This window comes from Toxorhynchites rutilus, chromosome 1 (genome assembly GCF_029784135.1).
Source record: "Toxorhynchites rutilus septentrionalis strain SRP chromosome 1, ASM2978413v1, whole genome shotgun sequence".
In the NCBI taxonomy this organism is placed as follows: Eukaryota; Metazoa; Arthropoda; class Insecta; order Diptera; family Culicidae; genus Toxorhynchites; species Toxorhynchites rutilus.
In genome coordinates this window covers 40,988,097-41,011,814 of record NC_073744.1, presented here as the reverse complement: position 1 = coordinate 41,011,814, position 23,718 = coordinate 40,988,097, and the positions used below count along the sequence as shown (strand labels likewise).

General features: G+C 37.5%; 1 protein-coding gene across 5 annotated transcripts in view; it reads right to left on the bottom strand.

Moving 5' to 3' along the window:
- The window catches only part of LOC129762268 (serine-rich adhesin for platelets), a 481,936-nt gene that overhangs the window by 110,705 nt on the left and 347,513 nt on the right, over positions 1-23,718 (bottom strand). For all 5 annotated transcript variants that reach the window (XM_055760379.1, XM_055760383.1, XM_055760380.1 and 2 more), the window contains exon 5: positions 22,082-22,566. In XM_055760379.1, the coding sequence (XP_055616354.1) occupies positions 22,082-22,566 (485 nt within the window). The remainder of the gene's footprint in view (positions 1-22,081; positions 22,567-23,718) is intronic.

Sequence of the window (23,718 nt, the reverse complement as noted above, 5' to 3'; positions counted from 1 at the left end):
TTTGTCATGTCTGTTAGTATTAGTACAATTCAGGCAATTTTTAGCCCCATGAATTAGTATGTGTGTACTATTGACGTTTGTTTGTTGATTTTGAAATCAATTCAGAATTTGCAAGTGATATGGATGCCGAAATTTTAATTTCGCTTCTTCTGCAACGACCTGTGCTGTGAAACAAATTCGATGATGCAAGTTTCTGCATGAAGGGATTGTCACAGGCGCATCATCATGAAGCATATTGTCGTGGACTGTGCTATCAACGGTGGGTGGTGTCTTTCGACAAACTGAACGAGTTCTTAAATTTACTTCCGTTTTTGTATTGTTCACAGATTTGCCACTGAACATGTTCGATGATGTCAAACAAATCTCCAACTGGTTCATCAAGGGGCATATTTTGAGCGACTTTATCGAGACTTTATGAGGAGGTCAGTTTTTGTTTTTGACCTGACTCGGGACGCGATCGACGACGAGGTGGCCGAGGCTCGGCTTGAGGAACTCAAAATGTCCGATCTGTGATCGGTGATCGAGATGCCCGACACCGAAACATCGGTTCTGTCAGAACAAAATCACCTAAATCTCAAATCAAAATATCTGAGTCAGGCATTCTTTGCTCAAGATCCGCATATAATTAGCAGTGCGTTGATTTGCAATGCGCTCGAGTAGCTACCGCTGCTCCAGGAGTACGTGCTCGACGAATTGCGGCATATGCTGAGCCCGTTTCTGGGCGAGGATCTGCGGAAGCAGCAATGGGATAGCATTTGAAGGAATCATGATGTTATTTTAGGAAGGAATTATGATGTTATTTTAATCGTACAGATTTCTACTGTAATGGTTAAATAAAAAAAACACCTTAGAATGAATGAATGGTGTGATGTGTATGTGAGAGATGTAGTTTTGTGTAGTGTATGTGTATGTAAGAGATGTACGGTTTTGTGTAGCGCGAGGTCTCTTCCACATTGTTATCCGGTTTTCCGTCCAAACCCAGCGGCGTTTGTTGAAACCGGTCCGGTAGAAACCGGATAATGTGTAATCCGCCTTACTCATTCTTCAAACGGTATGTGACGTCATATTTTCTAGCAATCTTTTTGATGACATTATGAATATGAGACTTGAAGGCTAATTTGTCATCAATACTACTCCGAGATATTTAATTTCTGTAACCCGTTCAATTGTCTCACAATCAATTTCAAAATGACCATCGAATTTTTTGCCGTTTGTTTGAGTTTGCCGAAGAAATGAGCATGTATTTAGTCACACCAAGCGCGTTACCGATGGGAGCAAAAATAAAATCGTTGAAACGAGTCTTCTGAGTTCTATCACACAAATAGCTTTCAAACCAGTTGTATGACGGCTGTACAATTCCAATGCGCTCCAATGTTTGTAACAATCAAACCCTAGAAATTGTTTCGAAAGCGTGTTTAAAATCCAAGAGCACAGCAGAAATAGTTTCTTTAACATCGATATTCTCTTTCCAATTTGCTAACACCAGATTAAGAGCGGTTTCACTAGAGTGGCCATCCCGATATCCCGACTGCGCCGGTATTAGCAAATTATTGTTATTAATATATTTCATAAGGTTGCCTTTCACAACAAGTTCCAAAACTTTTTCAAATGTGTGCAACATGTTAATAGGGCGGTACTCTTTGGCTTTATCCGTCCTCTTAACTTTGGGGATGGAAACCACAATGGATTGCTTCCAAACAATAGGCACGTGTCCTGTTTGCAATGATTCATTTATCAGGTCCAGCAGTTTGTGTCCAATAACATGAAAACAATCTTGTATCACTTTTGCGTTGACATTGTCGATACTAGCCGATTGCTGCAAGGAAAAACAAATATCTTTCAACTCTGCAAATCAGATGGGTAGAAAACATTATAATCTGCAATTGTTATTCATCGGCTGTATTATTTCTTGAGGTTCACTGACCAATTCAATACTTTGATTAATCCGTTGAACACTACTCACGAAATAATTGTTGAATTTTCCAGCTGTTATTTGTTCGGAATGTTCTTCTAAATTTTCGAAAGTTATGGCCCGCGACATACTATTTTTAGTGTTGAGTAAACTTTTCAATATTTTCCAGACTCCTTGCTGTTGTTCTGATGTTGGTCGATTTTCCTCTGAATGTACTCACATCTAGTCTTTTTGTGAATACATGTTCTGCGCGGACGTGTACCTTTTCCAATCGTTCTCTAAATTACTTCTACGAAACTTTACGTACTGTTTATCTCGTTTACATTTGAGACGCAAAAGCGACGAACAGTACCAGCTGTTCAAATTATTCAAGTCGATTTGTTTTTCAGAAACTAAGCTATTGGTACACTATTTCAAAATATTAGTGAAAACAGCTGCTTTCAAATCCAAATTGTCAGTGATTGCAGTAAAATCCAGGTTTCTTTCACCAATATCAGACAGCGCTTCTTTAGAATATTCGTTCCAGCACTTAATTTTAACTTTATTTTCTTCAAGATCACTATGTTCATTCTCAATATAAACAAGAATAGTCTCGTGATCCGTTGTTTTAAGTTAGGCCTCTATCAAAGGATGAACTGTTTTAAAATTAGAGAAAACGTGATATATCAAAGTTCTACTAGTTTTTGTAATCCTAGTGGCTTCTGCAACAGTCTGTTTCAAGTTGTAAAAATCCGAAAGTTGCTTCGAATTCTGCATCTTGAGCCAGTCCATGTTGAGATCACCAGCAATAGCATTTAATTTGCTACAATCGATGAAATTCTCCCACCAGTTTTCCAAAATTTCTAAAAATCGCTGGTCACTAGAACTGAGAGATTGATATACAATTCCAAAATTTCCCATCTGCATACCTTTTTCAATACACCGATACACCGGACACTGTGTGCTAAAAGCTGGATGTTTTAAGTTTCGGTCCTTGTTAAATTTTAAACAATTTACGCACTTAAATTCAGTTGATGTGGATGTTCTATGTTTGTCATTACATTTTGAGCAATTTTCCTCATTTTGACATACTCTACTCTTATGCCCATTTTCTCCACATTTGAAACAACGCAATACACTGAAGGCCTCAACTACCACACACTTATTAGGTGGTTTTGGGCAGAAATGGCAGCCCAATAGCTTAAACAGAAACATCAAACATCAAAACATCAAAGTTCGCATGTTTCAACCTGTATGTGAAACATGAAATTTCCAGAACGGACCAAAACATCACAAATTTCAAAGTCCCGGTGGACAATAATGTATCACTCAATTCAACAACATGTTTAACATTAACATGGTTGAGACTAGAATAATATATTGTGCGGGATGAATACCGAGAATTCGAACGCTGAAAAGCCTCCAGAGTCGAGCATCTCCGCAACGGTGCAAACTTCACTCCGGCTGTCTAACAACATACGATGGATATGATTTTGCAGTGTATCTTTCACTAAAAGCATAACAGAGTTTGCGGGGAAAGTAAATCGGCTAGACTTTCCTTCTTGCGTCCTAGCCTGACGCACAAACAGCGAAAACACGTGCACGGAAAAGTTTTGGTAGAAACTGAAATGAATATCAAATCCATGCGAAACCATTCCGTGGTGCGAAGTTTTCGGAAAAGCTTTCAGGGTTGGGCTGTTGTTTGCTTTCCATTTCGAGGCTCATCCCAAACTTGTATAATTTTCCGTTTTGTTTCAGTTGGGATAGAAAGTGCCGTCATACTGATAAATTGTCGATATTTTTTTCTTTCGCGGAAAACAACAAACGTCGCAATGAAGCGGGAAAAATCGCACCGAGAATCGAAATCGTGACCTCGTTCGTGCTTCCCGACCCGTAGTCGCGCTTGAACGCTTGCTGACTTTCTTGCCAATTTTATATCATCTTGTTTCCGCCGATCCGCCCTCGCTGCAGGACCTTGTGGCGGAGGAAATTCGATTTCGTTTTTTAATTTGACGGATGAGTGCACCACCGACAGCTTATCGAGTATCGGGGATGGTATCACGATAATAAGCTTCGCTCGGAGTTCATTGTTTCTGCTATTTTTAGATAACCGTGATTAACTTGTTGAAAATGTTTCCGAGATAATCGTTTCACCTTTGATCGTAAGGCTCTTGCTTGTTGCCCCGTTTAGTGAAAATGGTTTTTATAATACATTCTATGAAGGAGTAATCCTCTTGGGAGAGGTGCACTCCATTTGAAGACTGACGTCAGTGTTATCTGATGGAAGGACAGCCCTCTATATGCAAGGTTTTCCAACCTTAAATTCCGAAAGTAAATTGAAATAAAACACACTTAGAATTCGAATTTCGATGAAACTTTTATTTCAAATTAAAGTTTGGTTTATGCCATTATGTGTGAAATACAACATCATTCAAATGTCCACCTAGGGCTTCCTCGCACACCTTGATCCGGAACAGGTTATTATCGATGACTTTTCGGCACATATGGGGCAGTATCTCGGTCATAATTTCACGAATGTTGTCTTTCAAATGTTCAAGAGTTTGCGGAGAGTTGGCATAGACACGGTCTTTCGCATAACCCCACAAAAAAAGTCTAGCGGGTTCAAATCGCATGATCTGGACGGCCAATTGGCATCACCAAAACGCGAAATTATGCGTCCCTCAAATTTCGTTCGCAATATGGCCATGTTCGGTCGTGTTGTGTGGCACGTGGTGCCGTTCTGCTGAAACCACATGTCATACGTATCCATATCTTCAATTTGTGGCAAAAAAAAAAATCGGTTAACATGCGGCCATAGCGCTCACCATTCACAGTTACCGTCTCGCCGTCCTCATTTTCAAAGAAATACGGCCCGATGACTCCACCAGACCATAATGCGCACCAAACAGTGACTTTCGGCGGATGCAATGGCCTCTCAAAAATCACGTGTGGATTTTCTGAGCCCCATATACGGAAGTTTTGGGTGTTCACATAGCCACTGAGCTCGAAATGTGCCTCATCGCTGAAGAAAATTCGATGCGAAAATCTATCATTTTGCTGCTGTTGTTCGTTCACCCAATCGACGTATGCCCGACGCATTCCATGGTCACCACGCTCTAATTTTTGTACCAGTTGGACTTTATATGGATGTAGGTGCAAGTCCAAATGCAAAATTCACCACAAAAATATATATACCCTGTATATATATTTTCGCTTTTCTCGAACCAAGTTTAACGAGTAAGTCGTACGGTAAATGATGCCCCAAGTCTCTAGCTGCTAATAATACCATGGTTTGTCCGAAAAATGATTTGTTCGGTTTTAGAAATCGCCATTTTTGAATAAACAAATTCGAGTTTTCAAGAATTTGGAAAAATACCAAAGAACAAAATTAAAAAAAAAATTTTGCCGAAAAAAACTTTTTCAAAAATTTAAACTCATTTAAAAAAAAATGTTTACCTCTCAAAAAACTATGTGAATAGCCCTCACAATTTCCAACAAGTCGTCCATACATCGTAAGATGGGCACTTTTACAGGAAAAGAGTTTCCTAACAACGACTTTTTCATGTTTTCTTTGAAAAATTACAACTAATCCTAATTTTGTCTAAAGTCAAGATGGCGATATAGTGTAATCGACAATGTTTTAGATCTTATTGAAATGTGAACTTTTGTCGAAGGTGCCAAATTTCTGGTTTTTATAGTTTCTGGAATACATATAAGACATTTTTGTGTAAAGACTTCTGAAAAAACAATGTTTCACTCGTAACATTTTTGTGTGTAAGCTCTTGCGTTTGGCATGTTCTTGACATGTTTCTAATGTTTTCGAAACATGTAAGTTAAGATAATTTACACATAAGAATGTTACGAATAAAAATTTTTCTAAGAAAACATGAAAAAGTGTTTGTAAGAAAAACGTTTTCCCTGTAAATATACCCATCTTCCGATGTATGGAAGACTTGTTGAAAATTGTAAGGGCTAAAAATAGATATAAATATTTTTTCAGAATTTTATAAACACTTGTTTTCAAGAAAAATAAATTTCATTTTCAAAATATTTTTTATGGAAAAAAATAATTTTTTTTAAATTTGTTTGATATTATTTTTGATAACCAAAATAATTCCCTATATTTCATCCTTCAATTAACATTTTGTAGAATGTTATAGTTTTTAAAATGAGATTTTTCGAAAAAAATATTTAAAAAACAATTTTTCACAAAATTAAAAAAAAAATATCTCACTCAAAATCTATCGGAACTACAAAATTATAATCAATAGAAATTATTTATGTTTCCATTAATTCATGTATGTTTTCATTAAAAAATATCAAAAAAAAAATTAAAAAAAAAATTATTGAAAAAAATATTTTCAAAATTAATATTTATTTTTCTCGAACATTTTTTTTTTTCAAATTCAGAAAGATAGATATGAATAGCCATTACAATTTTCAACAAGTCATTCTTACATCGGAAGATGGGCACTTCTACAGGGAAAAAGTTTTTCGAATGATGATTATTATATTTCTTGAGATTTTCTGCGTTCATCTTTTATTATTATATCCTTAAATTTCAGTTCCTTGGATGTTTTTGATTTTTCATTGGGGAAAGTAAACATAGACTTAATAACAATATTTGGTTGGAAGTGTGAAAAAAATTTCATGAACTACAGTGTTGCCACATTTTCTTATATACCAGAAGGGCTAACAATCTTTTTTATCTGTATTTTTTCTCCAAAAAATCTGTACCGCAAATCTGTACCATCGAAAATATTTATTGTGGAGAAAAAATTGTTTCATCAGCATTATAAAAATACTCATTTGTTTACCACAAAAAATATTTTGACTCACTTACTTTATGTCTACATTTATTAACAACAAATACCATAATTCTTGTACAATGTACATTGAAATTTGCAAGCCTATGAAAATGGATTTCTGTCTGTCTTTCTGAATCTTATGAACCCGGAAATTGCTGCATTGCTCGAGAATTAATCAAGCAAACGAAACCAAATTTGGCAATTTGGCTTTTTAGGGTGCAATAAATGTTTCTATGGTGGTTAGACACTCCTCCGCTTTCTCTAACGGAAGGGCTGTCATACAAATGAAACATAAATTTCTGCATGTTTTTAGGGGGCACGAAACGTTTCTATGGTGAATTGACACTCCTCCTCCCTTACAAATGAAAGACAAATTTCTGCATAGCTCAAGAACTAATCAAGCAAAAGGAACCAAATTTGGTATATGGAGGCTTTTGGAGGCAATAAATGTTTCCATGGTGGTATGACGCTCCTCCATAGGACCATTCATTGCCTCATAAAATCTACCCACTAATTTTAAAGGGTAGATTAGAAGTTCAGTCAATGAACAATTCTGCGATTGGACCCATAAACGTGCGCTTAGTAAGAAAACGTGGATCTGATAACGAAAAATATATTTTGGACGGGACTAAGTTGCCGGGCCAGCTAGTTAATAATAATAATAATAATAATAATATATGCTTTCTACAATGAAGCCATTCAACAATTTTTAAAAGGAAGGAAGCAGAGTCAAATTTCTATTAATGTGGGACAGCGCTATAGACAAACGCCTTACAAGCAGGAAAGCTAAATAAAACATAGGTATAGGCATGGAAGCGCAGAAAAAACCAGTGAGCCGTCAATTTTTTTAGAGCATCCAATTTTTGTCTACCAATCTACAGGGTGGGCCATTTAAAGTGGAAGGATTTGTTTTTGCAATAGCAAAGTAAAGAAGTGGAATTTTAAAAATTTTTGTTTGAAATTCATTTATTTTGGTCCAAGGAGATTTGTTCTAACTACTTTTTGATTACGATATCTCGTAAATGACCGCCTCTGGCCTTGACCGCAAAATGTGCCCTTTTTTCGGTATTTTCCATCACTTTGCCCAATGTTTCGGCCGATATGGCAGCAATTTCTTGTCGGATATTGTCTTTCAGCGCAGCCAGGGTCCTTGGTTTACCAGTGTATACCTTGGATTTGAAATATCCCCATAAAAAAAAAGTCAGGAGGCGTCAAATCAGGTGATTTCGGTGGCCAGTCATAATCGCCGTTTTTCGATATTAATCTTCCGGGGAACATTTCGCGCAATAATTTGGTCGTGGCAGCCGCTGTAAGGCATGTAGCGCCGTCCTGTTGGAACCAGTAATTGTCCAATTCATTTTCACGAACAAATGGCAATAAAAAGATGCCTAACTCTTGCGAACGATGGCGACCTGATGTCGATGGAGTCTCTGCAACACTGGCTCGAACGGCATCAATATTCTCGTCGAAACGTCTTGGTCGTTGTCTGGACAGATGACTGGCATTACCAACACTACCAGACGATATAAATTTGGCATATAATCGACGTATAGTGTTGTCTCCAGGCGATGTTTTAACTTTATTTTTATTTTTCCACGCACGTTTAGTTAACACAATTGAGAAGTTATTTTGAATGTACAGCTGAACAATTTCAGCGCGTTGTTTAGGTGTGTATTGTTCCATGGTTAAAATTGTACTGAAATGACGCTTCCAACGCGGTATGGCATTTGTTAATCTGACATCTCTGTCAAAAGTTATGGGTTTGCCAGATGCTTCCACTTTAAATGGCCCACCCTGTACATATGCTCTTTTTCTGAACCTGCGACTTCGGAAGCAATTTTACTTTCAGGGTACGGAACTCGTTTTCCAGATCTTGTAAATTCTCATCGTAAAATCCTGGAAACGCTACCAATACAACGCTGGAAGAGAGAGCAGGACAATAACAGAAGCATGCATGAAGCCCAAATCTGTTCTTCACGTCAAGCTTCACAGATACGTATTGTTTTCATTCATATCAAGAAATGCATCTCTAGTGATTTCGAGTGATAGGCTTGACCAAAAAAACGTAAGAAATTTCATACGCGGAAAAAATCTGTACCAATCTATACTTTATGACGAAAATCTGTAATCTGTACCGAAAATAACGAAATAAACTGTACCTTTACCGATGAATCTGCACGTGTGGCAACACTGCTGATGAGTGCTCAAACTTGTTAGGAACTGGTTTCACCGTCTGAGGTCAAGCATTGTCACAAAGAAATCTGATATCTTGTGTTGTCTCTATTGATATCATGATCGTTTTTCAAGTACCGAATGGCTGAATAACTTCTTTCGGTTTACAGTTAACTGTGTCATCTGGCTCAAACAGATCATCCGCCAAACATAGAGTATGGTCTTCCTGCCAAAGTGACCAAGCTTATTGTGCTTACGATTCTCAAAATAAATTCACTCAAAATCTTCAGTAACATTACTATTAAAAAACCGCTTATTTTGAGAAACGACGAAAATAAAAGATTCTGAGCATTCGAGAAAGTGATCTATTTTTCAGCTAACAATTTTTCATTCGGGTCCAATATGTACCTGGTCATGATAATTCTTCATAAAAAGTATTTTTGAAATTAAAAAAAAAATCTTTATGTAGCATTACATTGTGCTTTGATGACAATAATCCCGCACTGTATAAAAAGAATTTATTTTAATTCTTTGCACCTGCAGTCCACAACTGCCCCTTTTTTCTCTAACGTAGAGAATTTTAAATACGTAAATATAGATCGAAATCTGAGAAGGAACCAGCATATTTGCAAACGCGATTAGTAAAGTGCTGAAGACTAATTCTGTGGTCGATGAAACGTTACACGAAATATACGATCCCGGTGGAGAAACAGGAAGTCGTTAAGACTCTTCCCAAAACTTATGAACCCCGATTCGAGGTGGAAACGAACCAACCGGTTAATGAAGTATTCATTAAGTCTAATAGCGGCAGCACGTTTTCAGGGATCCGAACCAATTTTGTTCCAGCCTCAAACACGAATGCCACTAATACGTTTTTCTTTCGTTTCCCTATCCCGGCCCGAACATCGCTAAGTTAACCCATCCGTGACGGCCTTCCGTTTCGGATTAAGGAAGTCCCCTTTCTCCTCGCTCTCCATCAGTCTCAACGATAATAAACATATCTCCTGTTTCGCCCCACGTACATCCGCTTCAATCACTCCGGAGATCCCGGTACCCTTTTGCTTAACCCGAAACGAATAAGGGTTTCAAACAGAGTTGTCAAATTAAAATGTATTATCGTTTCTACATCTAGGACTTCAATCAACAAGAAATTTCAATTAGGGGCTTGGATGGTCCGACGTTCAAATCGTACACGGCTAAAGATAGAAGAGAAGAAAAAAAAACTTGAGTATCGTTGCTGCTAGCCATAGCGATGCAATTTATATAGGCTTCGGATCGTCATGGCACCGTGGCCTGTCCGTCATCGACCTCATCGGAAGCACGTGCATCCCCCGGGGACGCTAGCGCTAGCACCGGTTTATTTTTATGACAAGTCATAAGTTTGCTGTATACTTTGCGCTGTCGTTATCAGAGAAGACTCAATTTGTTCATTTCCATATAATTGCATTCGTCTGAGTGCGCCCTGACTTCAGCTTCCTCTCGGCGGATGGAAGATCGACGGCTGCCAGCGGCATCTCGTGTTTAAAACATAAACTTTTCCCGATATCACATGCAGCGTTGCCATCGTTCCAGTTTAAACTGGATTCTTCCAGTTTTTTTTCTCGATCCAGTCAAACAGTTAAATCCTGAAATCTTCCGGTTTTTCGAAATATTATCCAGTTTTATCCAGTTTTTTCATATGTGTGCTTTACTTTTATCCTTGAATTCACAATGTATAAATATTATCCCTCTCAGAGTTGCCACAATAAAATCTGTGTTTTTAATCTAAAAAAATCTCGGGTATGTTTTCATTCAAATTTATTTTTTTTTCGAACTTTCTTCGTCATTTTTCTACCTCGTCCAGTTCAGTAGCTCCTGTTTCTACAACTTCACACCGATGTAGATATATTTGGCTTCTTTAGACAGGTTGTCGACTCAAACCCCGAAAAAAAATCCCTGATTTTCCATCAATTTTTCAGAATAAACCAGTTGTAGACTAGTAACTAAATTTCTACTAGTTATGTAGTTATAGTTATAGTATCTTAGAATGAATGAATTGTTTGTGATTTTAGATTGCATTTCACGAAACTATTACGATTTTAACGAAACTATTTTTATGCAATCTAAGGGATTCCTTCTATGCGTTTTCCAAAATATCCTTCGTTTCACCTCGAGAAATTTCACTTCTGCTTCTAGTAGCCGTTTCATTATTTTGTATCATTTGATGCAAAAGCTCTTTTTTCCGGCTTTCCTTGCCTTCTAAAAGAAGTGAATGAAAATTGATCGATAATCTGTTTTTCTCTTATGTAATTTGAATTAATTAGCTCGACATTTTTATTTATGTTATCCCTCCAACGTGAAACACATGTCGCATTGCACAATAGTATAGTATCTACTGATACGTCCAAATTTTGATAGGAGTCAATGACGGAATGGTCAAGAGAGGATACGATTTTCGTCGTAGGATACATCAACGCTTCACAAGTTTTAAAAATAGTGCGTTTAACATCTCTTCGCATCCCGGATGAAATTGCAAGATATATTATATTTCTTCGGTACCATTAAACTTTCTAATTAATTCAATAATTAAAATTATAATCGACGGAATTGCATTTTTTCCCTGATTGGTGACAAAATTCCCTGATATTTCCTGATTTCAAGAATATTCCAGGTAGTCGCTGTTAGATGCTGTTCAAAATTTCCTTAGATTTGTTATTGTGGGCATATATTGTTCAAGAGAGAAAGATAAATTGTTGTGGTTTCCGAATTAATCTGAGTAAATTCGGGCGTTTCAGTTTATTTGTTCGACTTAATAATCAATAGCGAAACGTTTAACAAAACACATGTTTGGTCTTCGAGTCGTTCAAATGATTCAAAATCACTATTTGGTTTTGGCCGTAGTTGAACCTGGAGGTTACGTTTAACGACGGATTCCAGCAAAAGCCATCTTGTTGCGAACGAATTCAGTATTTTCAAAATGGGATAGATCTGACACGGTCTTGTCTGTGTTAGAGAAACAACTCGAATCTATGGGAAGTTAGAAGCTCTATTTTCAACGCTATTCACTTTTTGCCATCAATTATACGAAATTTGATAATTAAATTTATGATTAAATTTTATTTTAAAAAATATCAAAAATATCCCTCATGAAATGATGTGTTATTTTCACTTCCAATATGTTTCCGAAAACGTAATCCAACATCAAAACGTGTCGATAGTACTTTCAAATATTTCAAATCCTTAAAACAAGACTGTTGAAATGAAAATGTATTTTCACGACACTGTGAGCGTACTTGCGAGGCTTACATTGCTGTGCTTTAAATATAAAAAGATAAAGAGTGTTATTTATTGTAAGGCTAACCGATGACGCAGATTTTTTCTATGAATATCAGATGTACTGAGTTGAGTTTATATAAATATCAGATATTATAGGTCCTCCAAATCATTCTAAAGTTCAGAAGAGCATAGAGTCAATGTGCTCCATATGAATATAAAAAATAAGGATACCTCATTTCTGATATTGATATCATAATTCAAGTAAAAACCTATTACTCAAGCATTGAAATGGAAAAAAAATCTTTTTAGATAAATCAAAGCCGACTTTCTTAAAATAAACCGGTTTTACACGATCCAGTTTTTTCCAGTTTTTTTAAGAGCAATCTTCCAATTTTTTGAAAAATATTATTGGCAACCCTGATCACATGGCTTAAACAGCTGCTGCCCATGGAACGTCGGCGAATGTTGCATTCGCCTTCCTTGGAATTTGATTTTTCGTGGAATGTGTTTTTTCGAGCATTCGCGGGGCAGCGCGGTGTCAGATCAAGCATAGATAGTAGGGAAACTTAGGGTAAAACGCTCCGTGTCGATAAAACACATCACCATGGAAAACGCAATAATTGGCCGGATTTTTTTTGTGCGTATTATTTCCGTTTTTCATTATAATTACAATTGAAAGTGTTTTACAAGCGATCGATCATGAGTTCAAATTTTGGGGCCCTCATTTTGTGTTATTACAGAATAACTACGTACATCATCAGCGATAGAGATTGATCCACAGTCGAAATAAGATCGATTCATCCATACAACTTCTCTGCTCTGCAAGAAACATCGGGCTGCTGTTCTATAAATAACTCAACAATGATCAATCAACTGTCTCCGCTGTCCGGTCGAACTGGATAATGGTAGAACAGAAGGAAAACTCTTACGCCTAAATGGCTACTGTGTAAGTGTGTACCATATGCAATGGTGTAGAAGGGAATACTCTAACGCCTGTGTAATGTGCTAATTATAGATATGATAAACATGTTACATGTACACGATTAAAATTCGGATCTCTTACAGCTAAAATGCTAATGAGCCTACAAATAAACAAATTGGATAAAACAAAAGTGTTTTAGCCCCGAAATCCTCGTTTAGCTGCATGATTTCATTTGGCTGCTTCTGTCATAAGACATTATGAAACATTATAAACCTATAATCAATTATAAAACTCATTCAAATTTTGCAGACTTCAATACATTCTCAAATGTTACCAGAGCTTTTTAATTCATCCCATAATGAGGCACATTGCTCCAATATAAAAATTAACCCTCATAATTCGCGCATACAGTCTGACAGACCGAAAATCAATGAGGAGGCTGAATTGAATGACTACTAAAACTGAATGAATTTAAGGAAAAAATATTTTCTGGAGTTATATTTTATAATAATTTATACTTTATATATTTTTCTTTAAATAAATACCAATAACGCCTAAAAATATACAATAGCAATATTACAGAGACACGTACAGTCTTAGATATACGAGTTACGATTTTGATACCGGAGGGTTAAAAGAGAGTAAGTCAGTTTCTATGTTACCAAATCACTCAGATATTTTCTGCAATTATTTTATGCCTAGATGACTTCTGAAAAGCATAAGCCATTTTCACATATATTGTTCTTGTATTATGTAATAAAAACCAGAACGAAAAAAATTGTTTCAATGTTTCTGACTACTTTAATTCGTTTATTATTGAGAATAATACAAACCTTAGAATTAAAATAAAAACTCATAAATATAACGGGCAAAAGTCTGGCAGCTTATTTGTGAACAGCGGCACGTAACACATTTTTTACATATCATGCAGCTGCAGCGTGTTTTCGGGACTTATTTTCGAAAAAAAGAATGACTTCTGGATCAGCGGTACTCAACCTATTTTCATACGGGTCACGAACACGTGTGAGTCATGGTGTCACGGGCCGCAAAAAAAAAGATAAATAAAAAAGGGTGGTCTCCGAAACTGCACCGCATTATTAACGTAGGTCCAGAAACTCCGAACCGAATCGGATGTGTGTTGCGGTGGTGGTGTCGACAGCAACCGTTGCGGAACAAATTTTTACCTTCAGTTTTCCACCGAAGAACGTAACTCTTACCGCTGAAAAATAACTTCATAACACTAGGCTTGAAAGGTGCTGCACTTTGATGACACTTCTAACCTAGAAACAATGTTCGAATTCACTAAAAATAATTGATCGATCGAAAAAAGTTACAAATAAGACATTCATCCTGTTAGCGACCAGATGGCAGCGGCAGCGAGGCTTTCAAAATGACCTTTCTTTTTTGGACTTTTTTAAGGCTAGAGGAGAATGAGCTGAAAAGCCAGAGAGTTTGAAAAAGCTCCTACAACTCAAAACACCATTATCATTACACAAATAAATCCGAACACGCTCCAAAATTCACAGAATCTCCCTTCCAGAAAAAATTATAAAAACAAATTCGCTTTTGATTAAATCGAATATTATTTTAGAGTGTATCGAAATTTTCAAAATAACTCATTGGCCGAAAGTTTTGTAGCCCTGAAAAGGACCGATGGGTTTGCGTGGTTTTGTGGAAATGACAGTTTAAGAAGTGTAATTCATAATTCGTTCTTGTTCTCGCGACGACAATACACAAAATTTGTGTCTTTATTGGCATTGCACGTAGTGCACTCAGGATGCTTCGCGAATATTCGTCTCGTACTAGACACGGTGACGATCGCATATTTGTGTCCCCACTACCGCTATCTATCTGATAGGGTATAACATGTGATTCCATCATACACCATCAATCTCCACATAGTGGTATGAAAAAAGACGCGACACGTCCCATTTAATATTTTTCTTTGCTTCTGCTTGTCACAGAAAGCTCTGCACTATGATAACTTCACGCATATTCTGAGAATGTATTCTGAGGCAAAAGATTTTGCACATCCGTTCAACGCTGTAGCAATATAGAAACTGAGGTTGGCCAGGACGAGCACAATATGTATAGTGTTTTCAAGGTGACATGCATCAACCGTCGATCAATCTTGACTTCATTGAACTTTCAAGCTTATTTACAAATTTACATACAAATGAAGCACAAATATCTGCATAAATCGAGAATTAATCAAGCAAATGGAACAAAATTTGGCATGCGGAGGTTTTAGGGTGTAATAAATGTTTCTATGGTGGCCATTTCCTCCTCTCTAAGAGGGGCTGCCATACAAATGAAACATAAATTTCTGCATAACTCGAGAACTAATCAAGCCAATAGAACCAAACTTGGCATGGCATATGGAGGTTTCAGAGACCAGTAAATGTTGCTATGGTGGTTCCACATACCTACCCCCTCTCTATGGGGAAGGAGGCTGCAATACAAATGAAACATAAACTTCTGCATAACCCGAGAACTCATCAAGCAAATGGAGCCAAATTTGGAATATGCGGGTTTTTGGGTACGAGAAATGTTTCTATGATGATACGGGCAGACTCGGCAAACGTTGTTCTGCAATAAAAATTATTTCTAGTGAATATGTTGGCTGTTAAATAATAAGTAACTAATGTATTAGAAGTGTGTTTAAATGTTTTAATGATCTACACGTACGTGAAATGTTCGTTACTCTTGTGTTCATACTTGTGTTTGAAAAACCGAGGAATAGAGCGCCAAGTCGATGACCACCGACAAAAATTTAAAATAACACAAACCATTCCTTGTATTCCTGATGTATTCCATTAACGAATCTGACATGTTTGTTCTCTTAAACGTTAAATGGAAAGTGAAAAAGGAATATATTTTTGTCGTAAAGTAGACAAATTATATAAGGAAAATCAATATAAAATTCGTTGTTGCAAATGTATTTGTAGCTCTTTATCGATCCACAGAACTCAACATTAATATGATCATTGAATGTTTTGCTCAGCTGAGGCGAATATGGCACTGCCGATTCCATATCAATGTCTTTGTTGTTAATTTTAATGAATGATTGTCTATCACTATCACTTTTTCTTCGTTGATATATTGGACATCCACCTAAGCTTGCGGTCGTGTCGTTGGTGAAATCTTTAAGAAAATGCAATGTACATTTTCCATCTGCCATGCAAGGCTATGAAAGTTTCAGATCGCCGCACGGTCATGAATCATGTTTGTGGTAACAGTATCGTACAATCATCCATATTTCGTCATTAGCAGACCCGAATGCAATTTTAAGTTTTTGAAATTTGAACAAAAATTTTAATTCGATGTTGTTCAAATACTTAGTAGACATAGTCCTGACCCTAACTTAACTATGTTTCTATTAATCTCCCTGTATTTCAGCGAAAATATTGTCCAGAGTTTAAAATAATCATCAGAGACTATTTTCGTTCAAGATTTTTCCCTACCTGCAGAGAATGTGTTATTCTGTTACACAGAACACACAATAGAGCCATATTTCATTTAAAATTTTTGTTTCAAAAGCGTGTTTATTTCACTCGAAAATTCATAACAATTTACGCTTCACAGAAATGGAACACGAAACTCAATGACGTCTATACGCATTGCGTTTTAAGGTCGGATGACATTTGCGCAACCCGTCGAGGTCGAACGGATGACAGAAGGTGATATTGCAATCGATTCGGGCAATTTTGACTCGATCGGATTTCAGATTACGGGTGGGTAGTTGATCAATAGACGTATCTGGAATTTTTGATGAAATTACACTATCGATTTCTTCAGGGCGCATTTTGTCAACTATCCAAATTAAAATATGCATATGAGGTAATCCTTGCTTTTGTTATCCAGCCGAATACACCCAGCAAGGTGTGGAACCGAATACATGTAACGTTGTAATGAAGCTCATTCTACATTTCATTCATTTTTTTGTTTGAACACACGTTTTGTAATATCATGACAATGCATGTATTTAGTCCTGGCAATAGCAAATTCCTGAGTTGCTCATGATAGCGTCTCGCAACTGAGTGTATTTTTCCTTATACTGTTTCTGATTGCCTAGAATCGCAGTCGTTCGCTCTCTGCCTCTATATCACTCGCAAGTCATTCTACGTTGAGATGGTAAACGTTAGGAACATTAGGAACATTAGTGCCATTGAAGAAGAAGATGGAGTAGAGATGGGCAAAACGGTTCATTTCAGTGAGCGGCTCAGAGCCGTGCGCTCAATGAAAAGAGCGGCTCGACGGCTCTTTTCAAGAACTGGTTTATTCGGATATGTACAGAATGGAAGACGTAAAAAATATGGTTTAAAACAATAATCAGTGCAGAGAAAAGTAAAAATATTACTTTACTGAAGGTTTTCTCTGATATATTTCCATCACAATGATCTTCTTCATTTTTTTTTATTTATAAATATTATCTTTTCAATGTTATCTGATGAAAGTCTACGACATCTTTCACTGCAAACTTGTCTTGCTTTCGGAAAAAATTGGTTAAATGGTCCTGAAGTCGCCGGAGTACATAATATTTTCAAAAACAAAAAAAAAGATAGAGCTGCGGAGAGATAGATTTCCTTTCATTCCATCAAAACGAAGGGTTAGTCTCAGCAAATGTGGTTCCGCTAAATGTTTATCTACAATAGATGTTGCAGCAGCTTTTGGATCATGTGAGGATCGAAGACTGTCAACCAATGCATCAAACTCCTCCCATTCGGACAGCGCTTCATCATCAACGATTTGTGGTAGTTTCGTAGGTGTGTATTCTATGGATGTAATTTTTAGCATCATTATCAACGATCTAGCAGTATTCGTTAGGCTACAAATTCGTCTGACTCAAGATTTGTAGATCGCTTTACTAGCTCCAAAATCAATAGAGAGCTTTTTTATAATCACTAGAACTGATTTCACTTGATCCATATAATGTTGATTATGTCGAATTATCAGTCGGGAGAATATAACAGTTTTCGATAATGACACAGTTTCCTCCCCGTTTTATATATACCAAACGTTTTTGAAACATTTCGAATGAAATATTTTTCTGATTAACTATATTATTTATTTATTTATTTATTTATTTATAATCAAGCTCGTTCATCTGATACCCATATGATGGGGTTTTCAGAAGAAATTTAGTCTGCCATTTCGTAACGGTCGCCATTTTGGATTTACATTTTTCATGAATAACTGTGTTCTACTAGTCAAGTCCTTTCATTAGATACCCATATTGATGAGGTTTTGGCAAAATATGTAGTCTGTCATTTTATAACTGCCGCCATCTTGGATTTCCATTTTACATAAATAACTGTGTCGTACTAGTCATGTACTTTAATAAGATACCAATATTGAGGGGGTTTTGAAAAAATACATATTTCACCATTTTGGGGTGGCGGCCATTTTTGATTTACATTTTTCATAAATAACTGTGATCTACTAGTACATTTACATTTGATACCCACATTGATGGGGTTTTGACGAAATTAGTTGTCTGCCATTTTGTAACGGCCGCCATCTTGGATTTTCATTTTACATAAATAACTATGTTCTACTAGTCAAGGCCTTTCATTAGATACCCATATTGAGAGGGTTTTAAAAAAACACATTTCACTATTTGGGGTGGCGGCCATTTTGGATTTACATTTTCCATAAATAACTGTGTTCTACTAGTCAAGTCCTTTCATTAGATACCTTTATTTATGGGATTTCGAGAAAATATGTAATCCGCCAAAATTTACAAACATACAAACAGTTAAATGAAGCCGCTTAAAAAGCAGCATTGGAAACATATATTTCTTCCGCACTGCCGCAAGCCACGGTTCATCAGAACGAACGTACGATTTACGGTTCTTTATCAATAAGCCGGCTCTTAAAAAAACACGATTATTTTATCCGCAGTTCTTTTTTAAACCGTGGTTCTCAAATGAACGAGAATAGAGCCAACGGCTCATGAAAGAACCGTGGGTCTTTTTTGAACCATGGTTCATTCAAGAGCCGTACATATAAGAGCCGTTCATTTGAGAACCGCGGCTCATTTTTAAAGAATCGTGGATCGTACGCTCTTTCTGACGTACCGGCTCGAATGAGCGGCTCGTGAGCGCTCGTCCATCTCTAAGATGGAGAACGTCGTTTGAACGATGCGTGTCAAGATTATTGTTTCTTCTTCGAATCATAATTCCTCGCGTCGCTGTGCAGTCGCCTACCATGACTCCAGCAATGTATTCAACAATATACGCATTGAATGTATATACGTGTTCTCCAATCGGTGTTTTATTAGTATTAATGACAATAACGTGCTTGTCACCTTGCAAACCGAGCTTGTATGATATGAAGAATTTTAATAATTCATTATGTTTATTCAAAACATAAGGACTTTTTGAGACAAAATGAGTGGCCAAAAAATAAAAACTTTGAGTGCTTTGAGGCACCCCTAAATCGTGTCCGATTGAGCTGAAGCTTTGCACAGATCGCTTGTTTTTGGACCAATAATTCTTTAAATTCGATGATTATTTTTTCCATACTTTCATTACCTCTCAAAAAGGTCGATTTTCGGCCAATAATTTGTTTTCGAGATGACACCATATCTCGACATTTCATGCATTTTTATGTCATTTGACATCGAAAACAAAAATTCGATTTTCCAAATTTCTTTCACTCCCCCTTGGGAGATTTTCGAGGATCAAAAAATTAAAACTTTGAGCGCTTTGCGGCACCCCGAAATCATGTCCGATCGAGCTGAAACTTTGCACAGATCATTTTTTTGGGCCAATAAGCAAAATGTACATGATCGGTTTTTGAAATTAGATGATGAAATTTTTCTCATACATCCATTGTCACCCTAATATAAATATTTATTTCTCGTGTTTTCTCTCGAACACCAACTGGATCGATGGCTTGTTTCTTTTCCAAATAAACAGAAGCAACACAACTTGACGCCTCTAGGTTACCATATATATGCATTAGAACTGTTTATTAAACTCTGTACCCGTAGCATTTTAAGAGTCTTATATTTCGCCTTTTTAAGTATTATATCCGCCCTATATGAATGTGCAAAGCATGGCAAGCATTTGTTCAATGTTTCATATACAGATATGATGTTCATTCAAGCTATCCTGATTTTGGTATCAGATTCAGATTCAAGATTCAGACCCCAGATTAATATTCCCGAATCAAATTACAGATTCGAATTCCAGATTCTGATTCTAGATTCAGATTCCAGTTTCTGACTCCAAATTGAGATTCCAGATTCGGATTGATTTTTTATAAATAAATTGAAGTAGAGAGATTGGAAAACAAAACGGATAAGAAACAATGTCTTTCCATGACGAGTAAAACTGATCACCGTTCAAAAAATTAGATAAATTTATGTGTTTGTCTCTCGGTCTAAAAAAAAATATCGTTAAAGTCCTTCCGCCATATCAGTGATTGATAAAATTTCGTCGCCCTTTTCGGAACGAACGGCGGGGTTTAAATCAATTTACGATCGTTGACATTCGGCATCAAAGCGAACACCGAGCGGCACACCCATCTTTACGTTTGCTTGCTTGTCTTTTGATATTCCGCGGGGGAGAGGCGAGGACGGTAGGATGGATGTTGGTGGGAAATTCAATTCAATTCTGCCAGCTTTCCAGTCGTCAACTCGGAACTCTTTCCCGGAATTGCTTTCCACCGCTTGCAATAGCTGCTCACGAGACGAAGACGTGATATCAATATTTTTCACCGGTTTTCCAATCCGATGCCACTAGTCTCCCACCTTCCGCCATCCGACTGGGGGAAGGCTGGAGTCCCCGCCAGTCAAGTATTTATTTCAAATAAATTTATTTATTCGAATATGTACAAACATAAATATTTGCATCTTTTTGGCTCGCGCGTTCGCGCTGGTTCTGGTTTGGTTTCTGGTACGCGTTTGAAGATATCGTTTGCACAAGAAAGGCGCGTAGAATTACACCCAATCTGCAGAGACTCCAATGCGCACACCATTTGCGTTCGAAGCCTTTCCCGAGTAGCGAGCGGAAAGCGTCAATCAATGGGGGAGGGGGCAGCAGAAGGAAATATTTATGAAGTGCTTTTCCATTCTGAATATAATTTTAATATCTATTGCCAGCCAGAAAGCAAAGACTCCGTTGAGAATGCAAACGAGAATATCGACACGAGAAGAAAAATACAGAATCAGGCAACCGAGGAGAACATTAGTGATACCGAATGATGCCCCACGAGGAACGATTCGAATTGAAAGCTGTTGGATGGTTGTAATCAATTCCGGAGATGAAGATGATGCGATAAATTGTAATGGAGTCTTCCGCCATTTAGAATAAGCGTTGAAAAAATTGTATATCGCTGCGGTGCGCAAATTTATCGAAATTTTCAACACCTCCTAGGTACGAAGATATATTGATTTTTGCTTTACGATGAAATTCCAACAAACCCAACGGTTGGAAAATTTAAAACCTCAAATCATCATTATCGCTACCGTTTCCCTCAACATCCTCAACACCCTCAACATCCCCAACATTCAACAGGCATCAAAAAGTTGGGCCTAACTAACGATCAACTCGTGCCAACCGAATGGGAGCAGATTTTCCACCGAATAAAGTCATTTATAATTTAATTGAATGACATCAAAGAGAAGCTTATATTTTCCCTTTCCGTCTCATGTAACCACCAATCTTAGGGAGGAGCGCTCTTTTTGTGTGACTTAGTCCTGCTCCTTGTTACAGTAAATCCCCCTCCCAATGCGGGGTATGTAAGTAGCGACAGCAGAAACAACAGCTTGTTGCCACCAATGCCGAGAAGCCAATCATTCTATCAGGTATTAATTATTTTTTGTGCTTTCGGCTTTCACTGTGCGGTTTTTCCGTTAATTTGGAGCGAACCACTTGAAGGCTTTGTAACGCCAGACGAAATAAAGCCCAGCTAATTACCGCAAACTCCCGAGTGTTCACAGCTAATTTTCAAACAAACCACAGAGCGTCCCCATCTCTCTGCAAATTTTCTCAAATTGAGAATAGACACACCGGCGAAACTTACCTGACACTGCTGGGGTCCATGTCTCGTTGGCGACGCGGTTTTGGGCCGTGGCTTTTTGACTACCGTCGGCAATCCGTTTATCGTGATCACAGTCCTGGATGACCCGCTTCCACTGCTGCAGGCGCTGCTATTGCTACTGTTACTACTGTTGCTACTGCTGCTACTGCTACTGCAACTGCTGGTGCTATCACTTCTGCTGCTATGTCCTCCGAAGCCATTGCTGCCGATGGTCGCGGATGTTGTACTGTTCGTAAGATTGTTGGCACTGTTGGCAGCGGCTGCAGCTGCTGCAGCCGCCGCCGCTATAACGGCTGAGGCGCTTTTGACCGTCACCAGCGAACTGGAGCTGAGGCTTCCGCTGTTGCTGCTGCTGTTGCTGCTACTATTACTACTGCTCGGGGAGAAGGATGCGGAGGATCCGGAGGCCACCAATGAGACCGTTGTGGGTATACTGCCACAGCCGTTCAGTTTGTCGGATTTGGGCGCTGAAAAACAGACAGAAAATGAAATATGAGTTAAACGATCAACAATGTTGTCAATCAAGCTGCCCCGTCAATATCGAGCACAGGTCTTGCCATCCCGACTCAATTACCCTTTTTTATAACCTCCTAAGCCTTTGTGCTGGAATTTTTGATTCATTCTTCAACTTTTCAGCTTTCACTTTCAGCTTTTTATATTTTGTCAAATTCCAGCGAAAACGCATTAGTTATGACCGCTATGATTATGAAGTGATAATCTTTCCCTTTGCACTGGGCAGTACCGGTGTTCAACCCATTTTATCAACTTGTATCTCTAAATATTTATTTCTTTCACATTATTCTCAATAACACTGTGTTCACTATGTTACAGAAATTCAACTTTTCTTCTGCCATGAGTTCTATCGATGATTTTTCATGGGCTTCGACTAAAAATATCCTTGAGTTTGAGCCTTTTCCACCCTGATGGAAAGATATACATCATTTTGAATTTTTGAAAAATCTGATTTTCTTCAAGATTTCAGGCTATAAGCAAAATTACAAAAGACTAAACAGTGAGCCAGCCATATGCATTACCAACGTATTGCTACAAATAGATCCGAAAGCGGTCAAGGAAAGCGCTTGAAACGGTCCTTATCCCGAAGTCAGCTCAGCGTGATTATCCTAATTCTTTTCAGATACCTTCAGGAAGATAGTAAGCATAAATACTCAACTACTCGGGTGACAATTTGTCAAATTTTGTTCAAAAATCCTCACATAAAAAGGGCTTGAAAGATTAAAGCTCCTCATCATACACCATCTCACATCGGAAGAAGCCCGAGTTTTGCCAAAGCTCACATGAACCGACAGTGGGACATGGTATGTTGTGGCATATAATGTTTCCAAAGGAATACATTTTGCTATATACCATAACGAAATCTTCTTCAATATATAGGTTATTTTCACTGACGATGACTTCATGGTTTCAACGGGTACTGCTGTGATTTACGGAAAAAGGAACAGTATTTTTCAATTAGGAATTTTGGTGGAGGCTCGTGCGTGGTTTGGGCGAGATTCTGTGCAACCGGAAAGCTCAAGATAGCTTTCACATCATTCAAGGATTACGTACATGTTCTGGAATCCTCTTCTTCTTCATATATGGCACTAACGTTCCTAGAGGAA